This window comes from Meriones unguiculatus, chromosome 14, assembly GCF_030254825.1.
Source record: "Meriones unguiculatus strain TT.TT164.6M chromosome 14, Bangor_MerUng_6.1, whole genome shotgun sequence".
NCBI lineage: Eukaryota > Metazoa > Chordata > Mammalia > Rodentia > Muridae > Meriones > Meriones unguiculatus.
Window position 1 is genome coordinate 74,964,302 of NC_083361.1, and position 18,686 is coordinate 74,982,987.

An 18,686-nucleotide genomic window follows, 5' to 3' on the forward strand; every position below is an offset into this window, starting at 1 on the left:
TTCAGAATCAAACGGACTCTGCTTTATGGATGCTACAAACAACCTGCTGCAGGAAGACTGGGGTCAAAGGTTGCCAAGGGCTTGTTGCGAAAAGATAGCATGGTTAGCCTACGTGGTAAAGTGATCCAAACTGAATGTGTCTGGCTGCTGCCACGGGAGAACCCTTTCAGTGGGAATTGAAGCTGCAAATAGTATTAGCATCCATGAAAAGCAAAAATCTACTCTGTATGACAGGTAGACAAATGACCAAACATGTAAGTTTGGTACATAGTGGTGTGGACTTTCAATGAAACGCCTGTGCAGAACCTAAAATCTGACTCATTGATACTGTCTTGTTTGCCAAGAAACCAATCCCACAGCCCGGCTGGAACAGGAAGTAGCCTGTGCAATGCAGGAACAGATCTATTCAAGTGGTGCTGGTCCATTCAGAGTTGTTTTTTTTTTGTTGTTTTTGTTTTTGTTTTTGTTTTGCTTTTCCAGTGTGGCTGAATAGATAAGCCTTATTTCGGTCAGATCTGTCAAAAAATGTTTTCATTGAAAACCACTGCAATGAAAATAACTGCATGAATTGAAAAACAGTCTGTGAGGAAAGATATAACAAGTATTTGTACTTTAAGATGTCATTCATAGGGACTCCAAGATGGTGGTGACCAGTGCCCATAGTTTCTGAAGGGCAGAGGATCCCAAACTCCAAAACAGGTGAGTGGATTGGTAGATGAAGCCAGACAATCGACTTTGAGGCTTCCTGGGCTAGAGCAGACAATCAAGGAGCTGGGACAGATTGGATCCAGGCCACCTGTGACTGTCTCCGGGGTCCGAGAGTGGCAAATGATCAACCCCTGAACTTTTGGCTGTACCTTCTCTTGCTCCAGCAGCTGTCCAGAGGTTGTGGCAGTGGTAGGGAGTGCATAAGCCCAGGTACCAGTCCTCCTTACTCTAATGGCCAACAGGAGACCCAAATCTGAGAGTAGAAAACCGTGGGCCATCTCAGCTTATTGCATGCACCTGCCCCTGAGTGCAGCACATCTGTAAAGGTGTGATACAGAGCTCCAGATCCCGGTTCCCTCTGCACTAGCTGCCAGACATCAGATCCCTCCCATCCACACCCCCCACTGTGGGCAACATAGGGATCCCTGGGAGAGACTTCTCAACATTGAAACCCCTGTTCTGTGGGTCTCCCAAAGAAGTGAAGTTCAGCCAAACAATTCCTGGAGTCAAGATGATGCAGCTCAGGGAGATCTGAGCACTTGGAGCCCAATACCAACACAGGTCTGTGGGCCCCTGAGCCATTCAGGGCGCCTGCCCCAACACACTGCTCCCAGAAACACATCTGCACCACAGCCTGCACTTAAGCTCCTCCCTTACACTCCACCCTTCCAGGCAGGCACACACTCACGCACACTCCTGCACTTGCACACATGCACCTACAACCTTCCTCTCTTAGCTGCATCTGAAACATCAATATCCATTCTCAAACCAGTGGACCTCTCTCATCTTGCTGAAGAATACTCCAGACTCCAGAAACAACAGACCCAATCTGTAGTTCAGGCTCCAGAAACAAACAGTGAAGGCTACAGATCATCAGATGGTTAGAGGTAGGCATAAGAACACATCCAACAAAAATCAGGACAGCAGGTTGCTTCACCAGCAACCCCAAAATTAATGGATATTTTAATTCATTGGAAACACAGGAAAATAAATTTAAATCTATGCTTATCCAGTTATTAGAGGAGATAAAGAGGAAACATACAAAAAAAAAATAGAGTCCATAATAGAAAGACAGGAATCCACATGCAAACAGATGAAGGAGATGGGGCAAGACATGAAAACAGAATTAGAATCAATAAAGAAAACACAAACAGAGAAAAGCCTGGAGCTAGAGAACTTAGAGAAGTGATCAGGAACCACAAAGGTAAGCATCACAAACAGAATACAAGAGATGGATGTCAGAAACTCAGGCAATAAAAATACAATTGCAGAAATTGAAACATCTCTCAAAGAAAAAATAAAATCAGAAAAGTTCCAAACATAAAACATCCAAGAAATCAAGGACACCATGAAAGATGAAATCTAAGAATAATAAGAATAGACAAAAAAGAAGATTCCAGGCTCCAAAGTCCAGAAAATATTTTCAAGAAAATTGTGGCAAGCCGTGGCTATTAAGTTGCCGCGCCTAAAAGATGGCGCCTGCCAGATGTACTGACTGCTGATAAACAAGTCCATGTTTGGTCAAGGCGAGCGTTGCACTGGCCCACTGGCTGCCTGCTGCAGGTCTGATGAGTGAGCGTGGTTGGCTGTGATTGGCTGATGTGGTTGCCTATATAATTGGGAAGGGCGCGGGGTACCTGGGGAGAAGAAGCTTGCAAATGCCTGAATACACTGCTTGAGGAAAAGCTGGTGGTTGCGTCTTTCTTGCTGGACGAGACAGGCGAGACAGAAAATCATAGCAGAAATTTTTCCCAACTTAAAGAGCTGTTCTTAAATATACAAAGAGGCCTACAGAACACCAAATACACTAAACCAGAAAAGAATTTCCTCACGCCACATAATAGTCAAAACACTAAGTCTACAGAACAAAGAAAAAATGTTAAAAGCAGCAAGAGGAAAAAAAAAAAAAAAAAAAAACAAGTAACATACAAAGGTAGACCTATCAGAATCACACCAGACTTCTTAACAGAAACTATGAAAGCCAACAGGGCCTGAGCAGATGTCATACCAACTCTAAGGGAATACAGATGTCAAACCAGACTACTATACCACAGCAAAACTTTCATCAATATAGATGAAGAAAGCAAAATATTCCATGACAAAACTAAACAATATCTATACAGCAACTCAGCCCTACAGAAGATACTAAGAGGAAAACTCCAATCTAATGAAATCAACTACACCCAAGAAAACACAGGATATAGATAACCTCATAAAAGCAACAACAAAAAAAAAATCAAAAGAAAACAAGAACACAAACACACTATCACCACTGACTCTACAATTAAAGGAATTAACATTCATTGGTCACTATTATCTTTCAACTCCAATGGACTCAACTCTCCAATAAAAAGATACAGACTAACAGAATGGTTGTGGAAACAGGATCCAACATTCTGCTGCATCCAAGAAATACACCTCTGAAACAAAGATAGATACTACCTCAGAATAAAGGGCTAGAAAAACATTTTTCAAGCAAACAGACCCAGAAAACAAGCTGGAATAGCTATCCTAATATCTAATAAAAAATAGACTTTCTACCAAAATTAGTCAAAAAGGATGAGGAGGGACACTTCATTTTCATCAAAGGAAAAATCCACCATGAGGACATCACAATCCTGAACATCTATGCGCCAAATATAAGAGCTCCTGCATTCACAAATGAAACATAATTAAAGCTCAAATCACATATCGACCCCAACACCTCAATAGTGGGAGACTTCAACACTTCACTCTCACTAAGGGACAGATCATCTAGACAGAAGCTAAACAGAGAAATAATGACACTTTTACAGAGGTCCTAAATCAAATGAACTTAAAAGGTGTCTACAGAACTTTTCACCGATACCTTCTTCTCAGCACCCCAGAGAACCTTCTCCAAAATGACCATATATTTGGACACAAAGCAAGCCTCAGCAGATACAAGAAGACTGAAATAATCCCTTGTATCCTCTCAGATCCCTATGGCCTAAAACTAGACTTCAACAACAACAGAAATAACAAAAAGTCTACACATGCTTGGAAACTAAACATCTCTCTACTCAAAGACAACTGGATCAGGGAAGAAATAAAAAAGAAATTAGTCAGTTCCTAAAATTCAATGAAAATGAAGGCCCAACTTACCCAAACTTATGAGACACAATGAAAGCAGTGTTAAGAGGAAAGTCCATAGCATTAAGTGCCTTCAGAAAGAAGTTTGAGACATCTTATACAAGCATCTTAATGGCACACATGAAAGCCCTAGGAAAAAAAAGAAGCAGACACATCCAAGAGGATTAGAAGGTTGGAATAATAAAACTCAGAGCTGAAAGCGATAAATTAGAAACAAAACAATTCAAAGGATCAATGGAACCAAGAGCTGGTTCTTTGAGAAAATCAACAAGATAGACAAACCCTTAGCCACATTAGCTAAAAAGCAGAGAGAAACTATTCAAATCAGCAAAATCAGAAATGAAAAGAGAGACATAACGACAGACACTGAGGAAATCCAAACAATCATTAGGTCTTACAACAAAAGCCACAAAATTTGAAATTCTAAATGAAATAGTCAATTTTCTTCATAGATTCCATTTACCAAAGCTATTAAATAGTCCTATATCTCCCAAGAATATAGAAGCATTCATCAAAAGTCCCCCTACCAAAATAAGGCCAGGACCTGATGGTTTCAGCACAGAATTCTACCAGACCTTCAAATAGGCACTAACACCAATACTCTTCAAACTGTTCATCAAAACAGAAACAGAAGGAACATTATCAAACTTATTCTATGAGGCTACAGTAACCTTGATTCCTAAACCACACAAAGACCCAACAAAAAAAGAGAACTTCAGACCTATATTTCATATGAACATTGATGCAAAAATACTCAATAAAACACTCCCAAACCAAATCCAAGAACACATAAAAGGTGTCATCCACTATGACCAAGTAGGCTTCATCCCAGGCATGCAGGAGTGGTTCAATATACAGAAATCTATCAATGTAATCTACTAAATAAACAAACAGAACCACATAATTATCTCCTTAGATGCTGCCCACTCTCTCCATATCTCTTCAACATAGTACTTGAAGTCCTAACTACAGCAATAAGACAACTAAAGGAGATCAAGGGAATACAAATTGGAAAGAAAGAAGTATCCTTTATTGCAGATGATACGATAGTAAACATGACTCCAAAAATTCTATTAGAGAACTCCTTCAGCTGAAGAATGCCTTTAGCAAAGTGCCTGGATATAAAATTAACTCAAAAGAATCAGTAGCCCTCCTGTATACAAAAGACAAAAGGACTGAGAAAGAAATAAGGGAAACAACACCCTTTACAACAGCCACAAATAACATAAAGTACCATGGTGTGACTCTAACCAAGCAAGTGAAAGACCTGTATGAAAAAAAACTTCAAGTCCTTGAAGAAAGAAATTGAAGAAGATATCAGAAGATGGAAAGATCTCCCATGCTCAGGCTCAATAAAGTTAACATAGTGAAAATGGCCATCCTGCCAAAAGCACTATAGAGATTCAGTGCAATTCTGATTAAAATATCAACACAATTCTTTACAGAACTTGAAAGAAAAATCCTCAATTTCATATGGAAAAACAAAACAAAACAAAAAAAATACCAGAATTGCTAAAACAATCCTGTACAGTAACAGATCTTCAGGAGATATTTCCAAACCTGATCTCAACCTGTGCTATAGAGCAACAGTAATAAAAACTGCATGGTACTGGCATAGAAACAGAATGGTGGATCAATGGAATCAAATAGAAGAGTCATAAATAAACCCACATACCTACAGATACTTGATTTTCAACAAAGAAGCCAAAACAATAGGGTGGAAAAAAGATATCATCTTTAACCAATGGTCTAACTGGATGTCTACATGTAGATAAATGAAAATAGATCTATATATGTCACCCTGCACAAAACTAAAGTCCAAGTGGATCAAAGACCTCAACATAAAACCAGACATACTAAACCTGTTAGAAGAAAAAGTGGGGAAGAACTTGGAACTCATTGGCACAGGAAACAACTTTCTGAACAGAATACCAACAGCACACAATATCAACAATCAATAAATGGAACCTCATGAAACTGAAAATCTTCTGTAAAGCAAAGCACACTGTCATCAGAACAAAATGACAGCTTATAGATTGGGAAATGATCTTCACCAACCCTATATCTGACAGAGGACTAATATCCAGTATATATAAAGAACTAAAGAAGCTAAACAGCAAAAAAATCAAGTAATCCAATTAAAAAATGGGGTACAGAGCTAAACAGAGAATTCTCAATAGAGGAATATCGAATGGCAGAGAAATACTTGAAGAAATGCTCAACCTCATTAGCCATCAGAGAAATGGAAATCAAAACGACCGTAAGATTTCACTTTACACCCATCAGAATGCTAAGATCAAAAACGCAAGAGACAACACATGCTGGAGAGGTTGTGGAGAAAGGGGAACCCCTCTCCACTGCTGGTGAGAATGTAAACTTGTACAACCACTCTGGAAATCAATCTGGCACTTTCTCAGACAATTAGGAATAGTGCTCCCTCAAGATCCAGCTGTACCACTCCTAGGCATATATCTGAAATATGTTCAACTATACAACAAAGATATTTGCTCAACCATGCTCATAGAAGCTCTATTTGTAATAGCCAGAATCGGGAAACAACCTAGATGTCCCTCAATGGAGAGACATGGATACAGAAATTGTGGTACATTTACACAATGGAATACTACTCACCTATTAAAAACAAGGAAGTCATGAAAATTTCAGGCAAATGGTGGGAAAAGATCATCTTGAGTGAGGAATCCCAGAAGCAGGAAGACACACATGGTATATAATCACTCATAAGTGGTTATTAAACATATAATATAGGATAAACATACTAAAATCTATACTCCTAAAGAAGTTAAAAAACAAGGAAGACCCTAGGGAAGATGCTCAATCCTCATTCAGAAGGGCAAATCCAAAAGACATTGGAATCAGGATAAGACAGGGAATAGGACAGGAGCCTACCACTGAAAGACTACTGAACAAGGTATCAAAGCAGAGGCTGAGACTCCTAGCTAAACTTTGGGCAGAATGCATGGAATTTTATGAAAGAAGGGGGAGATAGAAAGACCTGGAGGGGACAGAAGCTCCAAAATGAAACCAACAGAACCAAAAAACAAAACAAAACAAACAAACAAACAAACTGGGCCCTGGGAACCCTGCAGAGACTGATACCCCAAACAAGGACCATACATGGAAAGGACCTAGATCTCCTGCTCAGATATAGCCCAAAGACTCAATATCCAAGTGGTTTCCCTAGTAAGGGGAGCAGGTGTTATCTCTAACATGAACTCAGTGCAGGCTCTCTGATCACCTCCCTCTGGGAGTCGGGGTGGGGGTGCAGCCTTGCCAGGCTACAAAGAAAGATATGCAGCCAGTCCTGATAAGACCTGATTGACTAGGGTCAGATAGAAGAGGAGAAAGTCTTCCCCTATCAGTGAACTACGGAAGGGGCGTAGGGTCCTCCTTCTTGACTAGTTTCTTTAGGTGTACAGATTTTAGTAGGTTTATCCTATATTATATGTGTATATGAGTGAGTATATACCGTGTGTGTCTTTCTGCTTCTAGGATAGCTCACTCAGGATGATCCTTTCCAGATCCCACCATTTACCTGCAAATTTCATGATTACCTTGTTTTTAATTGCTGAGTAATATTCTATTGTGTAAGAGTACCACAATTTCTGTATCCATTCCTCCACTGATGGACATCTGGGTTGTTTCCAGGTTCTGGCTATTATGAATAGAGCCGCTACAAACATGGTTGAGCAAATGTCCTTGTTGTGTACTTGAGCCTATTTCAGATATATGCCTAGGAGTGGTATAGCGGGGTCTTGAGGAAGAGCTATTTCTAATTGTCTGAGAAAGTGCCAGATTGATTTCCAAAGTATTCTTGGAACTAGAATAGTGACAAAGACACCCGTATTGCATGTTTCAGATGGTATGAAATATTCAAAATTCAGAAAATTATACTTTTAAAAGGAACCACTTAATTCTAGAAATGTGTTTTCTTAACTTTGATGCCTTTATGATAGTTCTTTGCTAGCACACATTCATTAATCTATAATACAACCTTTACAGAAATAAACGTCTAAATTTATTGTTGAAAATATGAATTATGGTTTTTGAACTCACTGATACATTTTAGTTCATTTGAGTAAAGTCAGAAAAGACTTGGAGGAAAAAAATATAACAACATGAAGAACAAATAGGTGTATGCTGTGGGCGGACCACCACGAGGACTGTTGGTAGTGGTTTTGTGAGACAGCCTGTGACGGTTTTATTTGCACCTTCTCTCATAGAATACTGTATGGCATCTCAAAAAATATCACATGCAAGCTAGATTAGAATATAAACTGTAATATACATTACCAAATATGCTGGCTTGAATTTGAAAGCAGAGTTCAAGGACAGTCTTCCCTAGTATTGAAAATCAGCTGAAATTCAGGCAAATATCTTATCTATATGATTTATATATGCATATGATATTAAAAAGTAATGTTTACCTATAGAATATAAATAAATATTAACAAAATATACTTTTCATATATTTAAAAAATAATAAAATTACTCATATAAAATGCCCTAAATACATTTACTGCTTTCACCTTAATGAGGAAATAGCAACTTTCCTTAAGCATCTAGGGATGACTCATTCATGACACACACACACACACACACACACACACACACACACACACACTGAAGATACTGAAGCAGCAAGGTACCTTGATGGTCAACTCAGTTTGATCATTGTAAATGATGAGTAGTACATTTGCAATTACTGCTTGTGGACATGGGTCCTAATTTAATGATTCCATAAAAGTGCCCCCTTTCCCATCACAGGCTGTTTGGTCAGCAGGCCTAGTCTGGTAGTGGGTATCATCTGCCTCAGATGTTACAGGAACACGAAACATTTATACTTTCACAGCATTCAACTCACCTCTAATGAGTGATGGAAATAGAAAATACCTGCTTTCCTCCTCCTTCCCTTTTTCTTTAATGAAGACAGGGTCTCACTTTGTAGTCCAGGCCGCCCTTAAACTCATGATTCTCTTGTCTACTCCTCTGGAGTGTTGGAATCACAGGAAGCCCCCCCCACCACCATGTCCCTATTAACCCAACAACACAGCCGCAGGCTCCAACAGGACCAAGGGAGATAACAGACTGAGCTTTGTTCCTAAGGACCTAAAATTCTCAGTAAGCCACACAGATAACATATATTAAGTCTATTGAGTAACTATTCATCTTCAATCTAAAATTAACAGGCAAAAAAGTAGCTCTTGTTTTTCCTTTAAGAACCTAATCTGCAGGAAAAAAATGTCAAGGTAAGAAGCAAAGCACATTTTGGGGAAGGGAAAGAACAGGAAAAAAGGAGTTAAGGGTTGAGTTGTGTGTTGAATAATGGGGCAGCGGGAGCACCATGACAGGCTATGCCAAGGCATAACCCCCCTGAGGAATTATACACTACTGAACAGATCTGGCATAAAGGAGGTTTACTGTGGGAAAGAGTGAGGAGTTCTGGGGAAGGAATAGTGAGTAAGCCAAGAGGGCAGAGAGAAAGAGCATGGAGGGAGAGAAATGTTCCAACCATGACAGAGAGAGAGCTTGGGGACAGAGAAAGAATGGAAGAGATCAGAAAAGCTGTTGTAGCAGGTGGTTCCTTTGATCCTTGCACATGCCTGATGCTTCTGGCAGTGGTGGCAGGTGATGACATGAGACGCTGCCAGGGATACTTTGACTTCTATTCCAATTTGTATCCCCTTGATCTCTTTTACTGGTCTTTCTGCTCTAGCTAGAACTTCAAGTACTATATTCAAGAGATATGGTGAGAGTGGACAGCTTTGTCTTCTCCCTGATTTTAGCAGGAACACTAAGTTTGTCTCCATTTAACATGATGTTGGTTACAGCTTACAGTATATTGTCTTTATTGTGCTTAGGTATGTGCCTTATAACCCTGATCTCTCCAAGACTTTAAATACGAATGGGTGTTGGATTTTGTCAGAGGCCTTTTCGGCATCTAAGGAGATGATCATGTATTTTTTTCTCCTTCAGTTTGTTTATATAGTGGATTACACTGACGGATTTCCATATATTGAACGGCCCCCCTGCATGCCTGGGATGAATGGTCATGGTGAATGATAGTTTTTATGTGTTCCTGTATTCAGTTTGCAAGCATTTTATTGAGCACTTTTGCAGCAATGTTCATAAGGGAGATTGGTCTGAAATTATCTTTCTTTTTGAGGCCTTTGTATGGTTTATCAGGTTTATCAGTTATCAGTGTGACTGTGGCTTCAAAGAATGAGTTTGGCAATAATCCTTCTGTTTCTATTTTGTGCAATAGTTTGAGAAGTATTGGTACTAGTTCTTCTTTGAAAGTCTGGTAGAATTTGTGCTAAAACCACCTGGCCCAGGGCTCTTTTTCATAATAGCCAGAAACTGGAAACAACTTAGATGTCCCTCAATTGAAGAATGGATACAGAAATTGTACTTTTATACAACTGAATACTACTCAGCTGTTAAAAACAAAGAATCGTGAAATTTGTAGGCAAATGGGTAATTAGAAAAGTTAGGTAACCCAGGCCCAGAAAGACACACATGGCATGTACTCACTTTTAAGTGGCTATTAGACATTTAGTACAGGATAACCATGCTACAATCTACAGACTCAAAGAAGGTGAGGAACAAGAAGAGCCAAGGGAAGATGCTGGAATGTCACTCAGAAGGGGAAATAGAATAGACAGCAGAGTGGATTTTGAGAGGGAACATGACAGGAGATGGAATGGGGAGGGAAGGCATGGTGGGGATCAGATGTGGGGAGAATGGGGGTGGAAGGTGAGAGGGCTGGGAACAAGAAGGAAAACTGAGGGTGGGATCTCTTGGTCAAGCTGGAGGCCTGTGACACGGTACGCTCCTGGAAGGATATGGGGTGACTCTAGCTGAGACTCCTAAAGGGGAGTAGGGGTAGGGTTGGAGCGTGATGACTGAAGTGATCACCTCCTAGCCAGGCAGGACTAGTGAAAGGAGGGGAACAACAACCCACCAACAAAACCTTTGATCCAAAATGTACCCTGTCTACAAAAAGTCCAGGTATAAAGAGGGAACAAAGATTGAGGGAATGTCCAACCGATAATTCGCCCAACCTGAGGCCTATCCCCCAGTAGAAAGCCAGCCCCTGACACTAGTAATGAATGCTCAGTTATGCTTACAGACAGGAGCCTAACTTGTCATCTGGGAGGCTCTAGCCAGCAGTGGATCGTGACAGATGCTAGGACTTGCAGCCAAGCATGAGGCAGAGCTCAGGGAGTCCTGTAGAAGTGTTGGGAGAAAGATGGAAGGGCTGGAGGGGACAGAAACTTCACAAGAAGACCAACAGAGACAACTAATCCAGTCCTATGAGAGCTTACAGAGACTAAAATAGCAACTAATAAACAAGCGTGGTCTGACCTAGGGCCCTGCACGTATGTGGTTGATGGGAGGCTTGGTCTTCATGAGGGGACAAGTGGAGGTGGAGGCCTGTTTATAACATGGACTCTATTGCCTGCTTTTGGGTCACTTCCCCCTGGCAGGGCTGCCTTGCCTGGCCTCAGGAGATGAGGATATGTTCAGTCCTGATGTGACTTGATGTGATACAGGAGGAGGGGGCTCCCCTTTTCTGGAGGGAAAGGGAGAAGGGAAAGAGAAAAAGGGAAAGGCGGAGGAGTGGGAGGAGAGTAGGGAGGGGACACCCTTGGGATGTAAAGTAAACTGAAACAAAAGTGTGTATATATGACATATTACATAATGTATTATATAGTATATTAATATAATGTATATGTTGCTAGGACCCTGAAGGTAGGCCAGCTGAATTGCCTGTACGTTATAACACTGTGTGCTATCCTCTCCTCCTGCTCACCCTATAATGAGCTTGCACATGTGACACGTAATGCTTCAATCTTCTTTGTACTAAGTCTTTCCTGTAGTTACCAAACAATCTGAAAAGAAAATTCCCTTAAGTGTTGGTGAATGATTGGGAAGGCCTCAGAAACTAAGGGGTTCATATAAATGACAGCATCACTACTACAGGGTCATTTCGGACAACACATCTTCACAGGTGCACTACGGAGAGTGCCACAGTGGAATAGTGACTCTCAGAAGCACAGGTAAAGACATGTTGAGTGCCCACAGTCTGCACACCAAAACTTGGACACCCACCTCCCACAGTCCACCCGGCAGAAGGTTCTGTCCTATCTCACACTTGGCCTGGTGCTCCCGTTGGAGTGTCTGTGTCTTACTGGGGAGTTAGGTCTTTAGGAAAAAAAGATAAAGTCCAATACATTATCTCACTTAAGGCACACAGCTGCAGACTTACAGGAAAAGAACAAGAAAGCAAAAGGAAGTAAAACATAGTTCTGGACCCTTTTGTGTAGCTACAACACATTCCAGAGTCAAACAATGTCACGAGGTTGTCAAAAAGAGACTGTTCTGGACCAAAAGCCTGGGTACAGACAAACATCTCGTTTTATTTGTGCAGTTGCCTCTCATAGCATCCTACCCAAGAAGTACAATATCATTTAAAAAACAATCAATGTGTCCAGAAATGTGTATTACCAACTGGGCCAGCTGAACATCAAAGGTCTCACTGCGGTCCTTGAGCCCAAGAAGGAAAGAGTAACATCAGCAAGCAGAGAAAAGGCAGAAGGGAGGGGGATGTCAGGGCTAATGATTCTGAGTCTCCATGGCAAAGCACCTGTGTAGCACACAAAAACCCAGGCTTCAGTCCTCAGCACCTCACATACACACACACACACACACACACACACACACACACACACACACACACAAAGGGTACTAAGTGGGGGGAGAAATGAAAGGAGTAGGATGGGGGGAGAGGGAAGAAGAGAGAGAGAAAGGAGGAAAAGGAACATAGAAACAGAAGTGATGAGAGGCAAAAAAAGCAATGAAACAGAGACAGAAAGAACACATCAAAGGACCAGGGGAGAACTTGAGACCAGATCAGAATTCTTTCCTCCAGCTATGGCTTTCTCTCAGTGTTGAGGATCACCTTTCACATCCACAGCAGCTACATAGGAAATGTCCTCTGCCTTGCTAAAGTCCACAATTACTTGCCATATCAAGGCCAAGATCCTGTCCACCCCTGCTTTCAGAAGTCACATGTAGGCATCAGCAGCATTTACTCCTTGCACCTATACCTCTTTCTATCTGTGGAGCAAACACATAGTCACCTCAGGCTCCAGTGGGAAAGAGAAGCAAAGCCTTGTAAGGGTCACGTTAGTCCCTGACGCTTCTTCTGCTAATTCCACAAGAAGACAGTTCAGAGGTGGCACTGAACAGTGACAGGCTCTCACATGAAAGGCTGATGTTCATGTAACTATAAGAATACCCTCCTATTCTCTACCTTGTTGCTCATCACCTTCAGAGCCTCACACTAACTGCTCATTTCTCATCCCCGTTTCTTATTTGTTCTCTTACTCACTCATTTTTAGTTTTTGAAATTCTCCGTGAAATGAAAACGAATGTCGTGGTAAGCAACAGATCTAAATGTTAGGGGGAACAAAACTTATAGAGTTAGGCTCCAATTCAGAAATGAAAACTTTAACCTTTTTGAAGCAAAGAAACAACTTCATACCTGCACAAACTCAGTGCTGTTTAAATAAATAAGAAGCTACAGGAAGAATTCACTGAATCCTGGAGCTAATGGTTTTAACTGTTTCAAAGGCAGCAAGAACAGCTGGGTTTCTGGATACCAGGAGCAATTCTCTTTGGGCCACTAAACTACCACCAGCCAGGGAAGACCATGGCACAGACCAGTAGGCAATTCTTGTGAATTAAGGGGAGCAATATCAGGACTCATACACCATCACAGGCTCTAGCCACTTGGGGATATTATAAATCCCAAGCAGAAACCTGCTTCTAGTACATTATCAACTAAATGAAACGTTAGCCGGGACAGTCTCCAGGGATCACATCTAAGTGTGAGAACAGCACGCTGCATGACAACACCCAGTGTGAGTTCTAACAGATAAGAAGTACACATCCTAGTTAAAGGTGGGTTAGAGCTTCTGAGCGCAAAGAAAAGGATGACACGGTAAGTTAAGTGACAGTAAACTACACAAGAAATAAAACAAAAAGAAGACAGCTACTGAATGACACGTATGTTTAGAGATCACCTTCCAAAATACAGAACGAAATAAAGCATTTCGAAAGAAAGAAAGAAATGGGAACAGGGATGGTTAGGAAATGAGTATCAGAATGGACTATATGCCAAAAAAGTGGTAAGAATCAAAGAGATCCAAGATAATTTCTCAATGTGCAATCTCAACTTCCCAGCCTTTACTTGAGGCCAGTTCTAGAGTTTTACTAACATATGAAATGACCATTACATGGATGCTCCAAACGCACCGCTTTTCACTCTGCACAAAGACACTGGGAAGACGAAAAGAGTATCATTTGTGATAATCCATTCTGGTAGAAGCTGGCCGAGGACATTTCTTCAGAATCTAAATGAATTAGAAATCAAAATGAAAAGAGTCATAGCGTGAGGGGCATCAACGGGCACAGGCACCCAGAGAGGCATGCGAGTAACCAGGGCATACCTAAATTCACTGGCATTCCAGCATTGGGCAAAAAAACAAGTATCATCACCACAATTACTTGGCTCAATCTGGCTAATAATGAATAAAAATGGGGGATATAAACAAACAGGTGTGGGCTTATAGGAAATATTATGAGAAGCCTTAACCCCCTCGTTGGAACATCTTGCATCAGTTCTAGAACTAGCAGTGGTGGTGTCCGAGGTCTGAGTAGGTTCAGGAGACCATTGCCCCCAGGGGCGAGATGTGCTCCATGTAAATTTACTAACTCCATGTTTTCCTCCACTTTTGAAAATCATTTAAGGTTCTTAAATTATTTTTTCCCTTTTTTTTTAAAAATTTTTCCTCAATAGCACTGCACTCAGCCGCTTTTGACCCAGAGAAGAGCAAGTCTGATTGCATGCAGGTTGATGCCCCAGGTCCCGCCTCTGAGAAAAAGGTATCGGACGGGTCTGATGCTCTTTGAGTGGATGACACCTAAATGAACATCGGTACAAAGTCCCAATTTATTTCTAATATCAGAGATCAGACCTCTACTCTTGCCTGATGCGTCTAAAACAAAAAGGGGGAACTGTAGAGAGCTGCGGAATGCTGTGCCTTAAAGATGGAGCAGGTTTCCGCCTTCCACCTTCCCGATGGTGAGTGCTCTCTGTCACAAACAACTCCACATTTGGCTAAGGCTGAGGATCTGGCTTGCTTCCATATATGTGGACCTATCTGCATTGCCCACGTGGCACGCTGGGGTTGGCTACCCAGAGGCTATTTAAGCTGTGGGCTGGCTTTCCCCAGGGTCCGATGATTGTTCAATGTTCCTGAATAAACTGCATTGAAAAAAAAAAAAAGAAATATAAGCCTAAATAAATATATTTTCTTTATAAAGAAAAAAAAAAGAAATGAAAATAAAAACATGTTTGGAATGGAGAGATCTATTTGCCTTCATTTATGATGACAGGGAGCTGTCAGTCAGGACCTGATTAGAGGTAGAAAGGTATTGATCTTCATTGTCTTTAGAAACACTAAGCTTTCTTCATGTCTGCTTGAACAAGTACACTGCTCTCTTGAGTTCAAACAGTACTTCCCAACCTGTCTCTACAATAAGTGAGCTATCCTTCCAATGCATTCTGCTTATTGGCTGTGTTTCTTACTATATTTTACATGCAATAAAAATGTGAGTGCAATTTGTTAAAAATATATCTCATAGGAATGCATCTTTTTGACCAGCAAGATTTTACTAAACATTTTTTAGCACATTTCAATAGGCTTAATCATTATCACAGTCTCTTAATGTCAATGATAATAATAGCTTATGGCTTAACATAGATTTTTAACCTGACAGGAAAAAATGCAATAGACATAAAATCGGAGAGGAGAAAATGAAGTACGGGTGGCCAGGCGTCCTCAGTGCTTTAATACCTCATTTTCAAAAGTAAACACAGTACTAATCATCAGTTCAATTCCAGTGAATAAACACCTAAAACTGCATTAATTAATAAGTGCTGAAGTCCAAAATCAAAAAGACCTTTCAGCAGTATTACCAAATAGGTAAGCCCACTCTAGAAAACAGAATACAATGCAAAATTCCGATCAAACTGAAGTGATACTTTTATATAATGGCACTAGACTTTCTCTTTGTAGGGATTCAATTTACCATAACAACCAAGGATAGGATTACACAGAAACAGAATTATACAAGGTTTGATGCGATTGAATATGGGAGATTAAGTATTTTTAACGTCTGGATTACAATTCCTGTCATAACACAAGTTCTACTGCATAACTTACAATGACCTGAAATCTTTTTAGCATCAAAATTATATATTTAACCACAATTCCTATATGTTACATTAACTGCAGACATCATGACCACTTTAGCCTTTTACAAACTTAAGTACAACTTTCCCCAGAAAAACCAAGTGATCATATTTCAGTTAGCTGTCCAAGACTGCTTCCATAATCAGCACCAACTATCCATTTGTCCCTTAACTCCAGAGTGAACTGGTTAATGAACAGGAAGCAGGGAAACAAGAATCCAATTAGTGAGACACAAACTCCCAAAAATTACTGCATTTTCACATTTTCAGTTGTAAAACATCCCATTTAGGTGAGACATTCGAGAGGGTACCACCTGTCAAAACTGGCCCCAAACTCTTTCATTCTATAGAATCGTAACCCTTCTAAAACACCAATGGCATTCAAACTGAGCTACAAAGAGTTCGGTCATTATTCGTGAAAATAAACGCAATATGCCTTAGGAAGTGTAAAGATTGGCTTTTAAGTGTCTGCTTGACAATATTCAAGTGTAACACTTCTGTGAACACTGAGACATATTCTTCACTGCGGCACATGTTGGTTTCCATTTGTTCCTAATGTGCTAATATCATATAAGGTCACCAGGGTGCCAAACAGCCCATCTGTTCACAAAGAGAAACAGGACTACCAGCTGAACAAAAGAGCATGGATACCACATGACATTGGCCCAAATGGTATAAAACCCATGTTTATATCCCTGAAATAAGAATGGCCACTTTCTCCACATTGCTTGAAACTAAAGCAGCAATGCCCATGGAGGTTTTTCCACATCCCCAACACCCATAGCTAAAGAAATCCATTCAAAGGCTTAAAAATCACAGATCGAATCCAAGTACCCGTGATCCTTTGTAAATCCTAAAGTGTAGAAATATTCTTACTTTGAACAAGAATTTTATTGGAATGAACTAAAGATATCTTTTTAAAGTAATTTTAAGTATACTCTTATTATATTTCTACATAAATTATTCAATATTCTTTGTGGACATAATTTAATCAACAATATATCATAATGTCAATACTACATGATCCAGAATGAGATTCTGGCTACAGAGGAAGCTTAATTATTAAGCAACGCCTTTCTAAAAAGCTTCTGTATTTCTGATTGGTACGGAAAGAAAGAAAAAGCATCTCGTTGAAGTAACACTGAGGTTCAGCTTGGGCCCCTTCTGTGTTGAACATAACTCTTCAGGAGAAAATGGTGAGACACAGTCAATAAGTTATAGTCATCTTCAGGAAAAGTCTATGGGCAGCTCCGGTGTGACAATTGTGTATCGTGGGTCTAGTCTGGGGATGAAATTGTGAAACTCTCTAGATGCACCAGTACCAAACACATCCAGGGCTTTCCGGTTCATGAGCGCAAACCTGTGAAAGAGAACACAGTACAAAAACAGTACAAAAACCAGTAAAGACATCTGTGAAGTAAGTTAATCACTTCCTCTTACTTACGTCTCATGAAATGAAAGACAGGCTGCAAGGCAAAAACTCTGAAATTCAGCGGCAGCTTCTAACACTGCACAGGCACTCAACGCTCAGGAGTCACTGTCACGGATTTAATTTAAAACGATAACCCCCAGGGCTGAAATACAGTCCTTACCAGTAATTTCAAACACATCTAGAACTCCTTACATCACATGGTTTCAGATACAAAACTTGACTAATCAACACTTTTCTGATGAGCAAAATCATAGGATACTGTATAAATAATGAACCATTTAACATTTACCAGTGAGCCAAGGGTGCTAAGTGTAAATCCTCTAAATAACTGAGTCCTGAATGTCTCACAGTGAAAACACAATCCAAACGTGCAAATATTTAACGATTAAAAAATCAAACAGTAGACAGGTTCCACAGTTTCTAATAAAACAGAGTAAACATACATCCTCACGAGTGCTCAAAAGGACTCAGTAGGTAAAGGCTCTTGAGGCCACGTCTGACAAGGCTTCCATCCCTAAAACCCACATGGTGGTAAAAGAGGACTGACTGACTCCTACAAGCTGTTCTGTAACGTCCACTGAGCACCCGTGGACACAAACACACTAATTAAAGAAATATACAGCCTCATGTTGACCATCATCCAAGCCCAGAGATAAAGCAATGTTAAGAACAGTTTTAGCTGATGCATAGGATAGACCTTTTAGGTCTCCCTTCTTTCTCACAATCACGTATTTCTAGAGAAGATAAAGGAATGCAATTAATTCTGAATCACTGGCCAAAGTTTATATACCAGAATCCAATAAATACAACCTTTTAGTTCTTTACCAAAGTAAGGTCCTTTCCAAATTAATCAACTAGTGAAACTTGCATACAAAACATAAATTAAAAAAGATGAAACTACAATAGTATGGAAGCCACACTGTGTCACTGTGTCAGAGATAAGAGCAAGCCTTCTGAAGGCACACTGCTGATTCACAGCCCATCTCCTTCACTGACTCTGTGGCATGGCCAGCTTGCTAAGCTCTGTGTGAGTCTCGGTTTCTTCCTATTTCCATATGAGAATAACCATCTCCCCATTTCAAGAATTAAATG

General features: G+C 40.4%; 1 protein-coding gene across 3 annotated transcripts in view; it reads right to left on the reverse strand.

Annotated features, from left to right (window-relative positions):
- Nucleotides 1-15,561: 15,561 nt before the first annotated feature.
- Tmem135 (transmembrane protein 135) overlaps nt 15,562-18,686 on the reverse strand; it is a 268,940-nt gene continuing 265,815 nt past the window's right edge. For all 3 annotated transcript variants that reach the window (XM_060367497.1, XM_060367496.1, XM_060367495.1), the window contains one exon: nt 15,562-17,522. In XM_060367497.1, the coding sequence (XP_060223480.1) occupies nt 17,390-17,522 (133 nt within the window). In that variant the 3' untranslated portion in view covers nt 15,562-17,389. The remainder of the gene's footprint in view (nt 17,523-18,686) is intronic.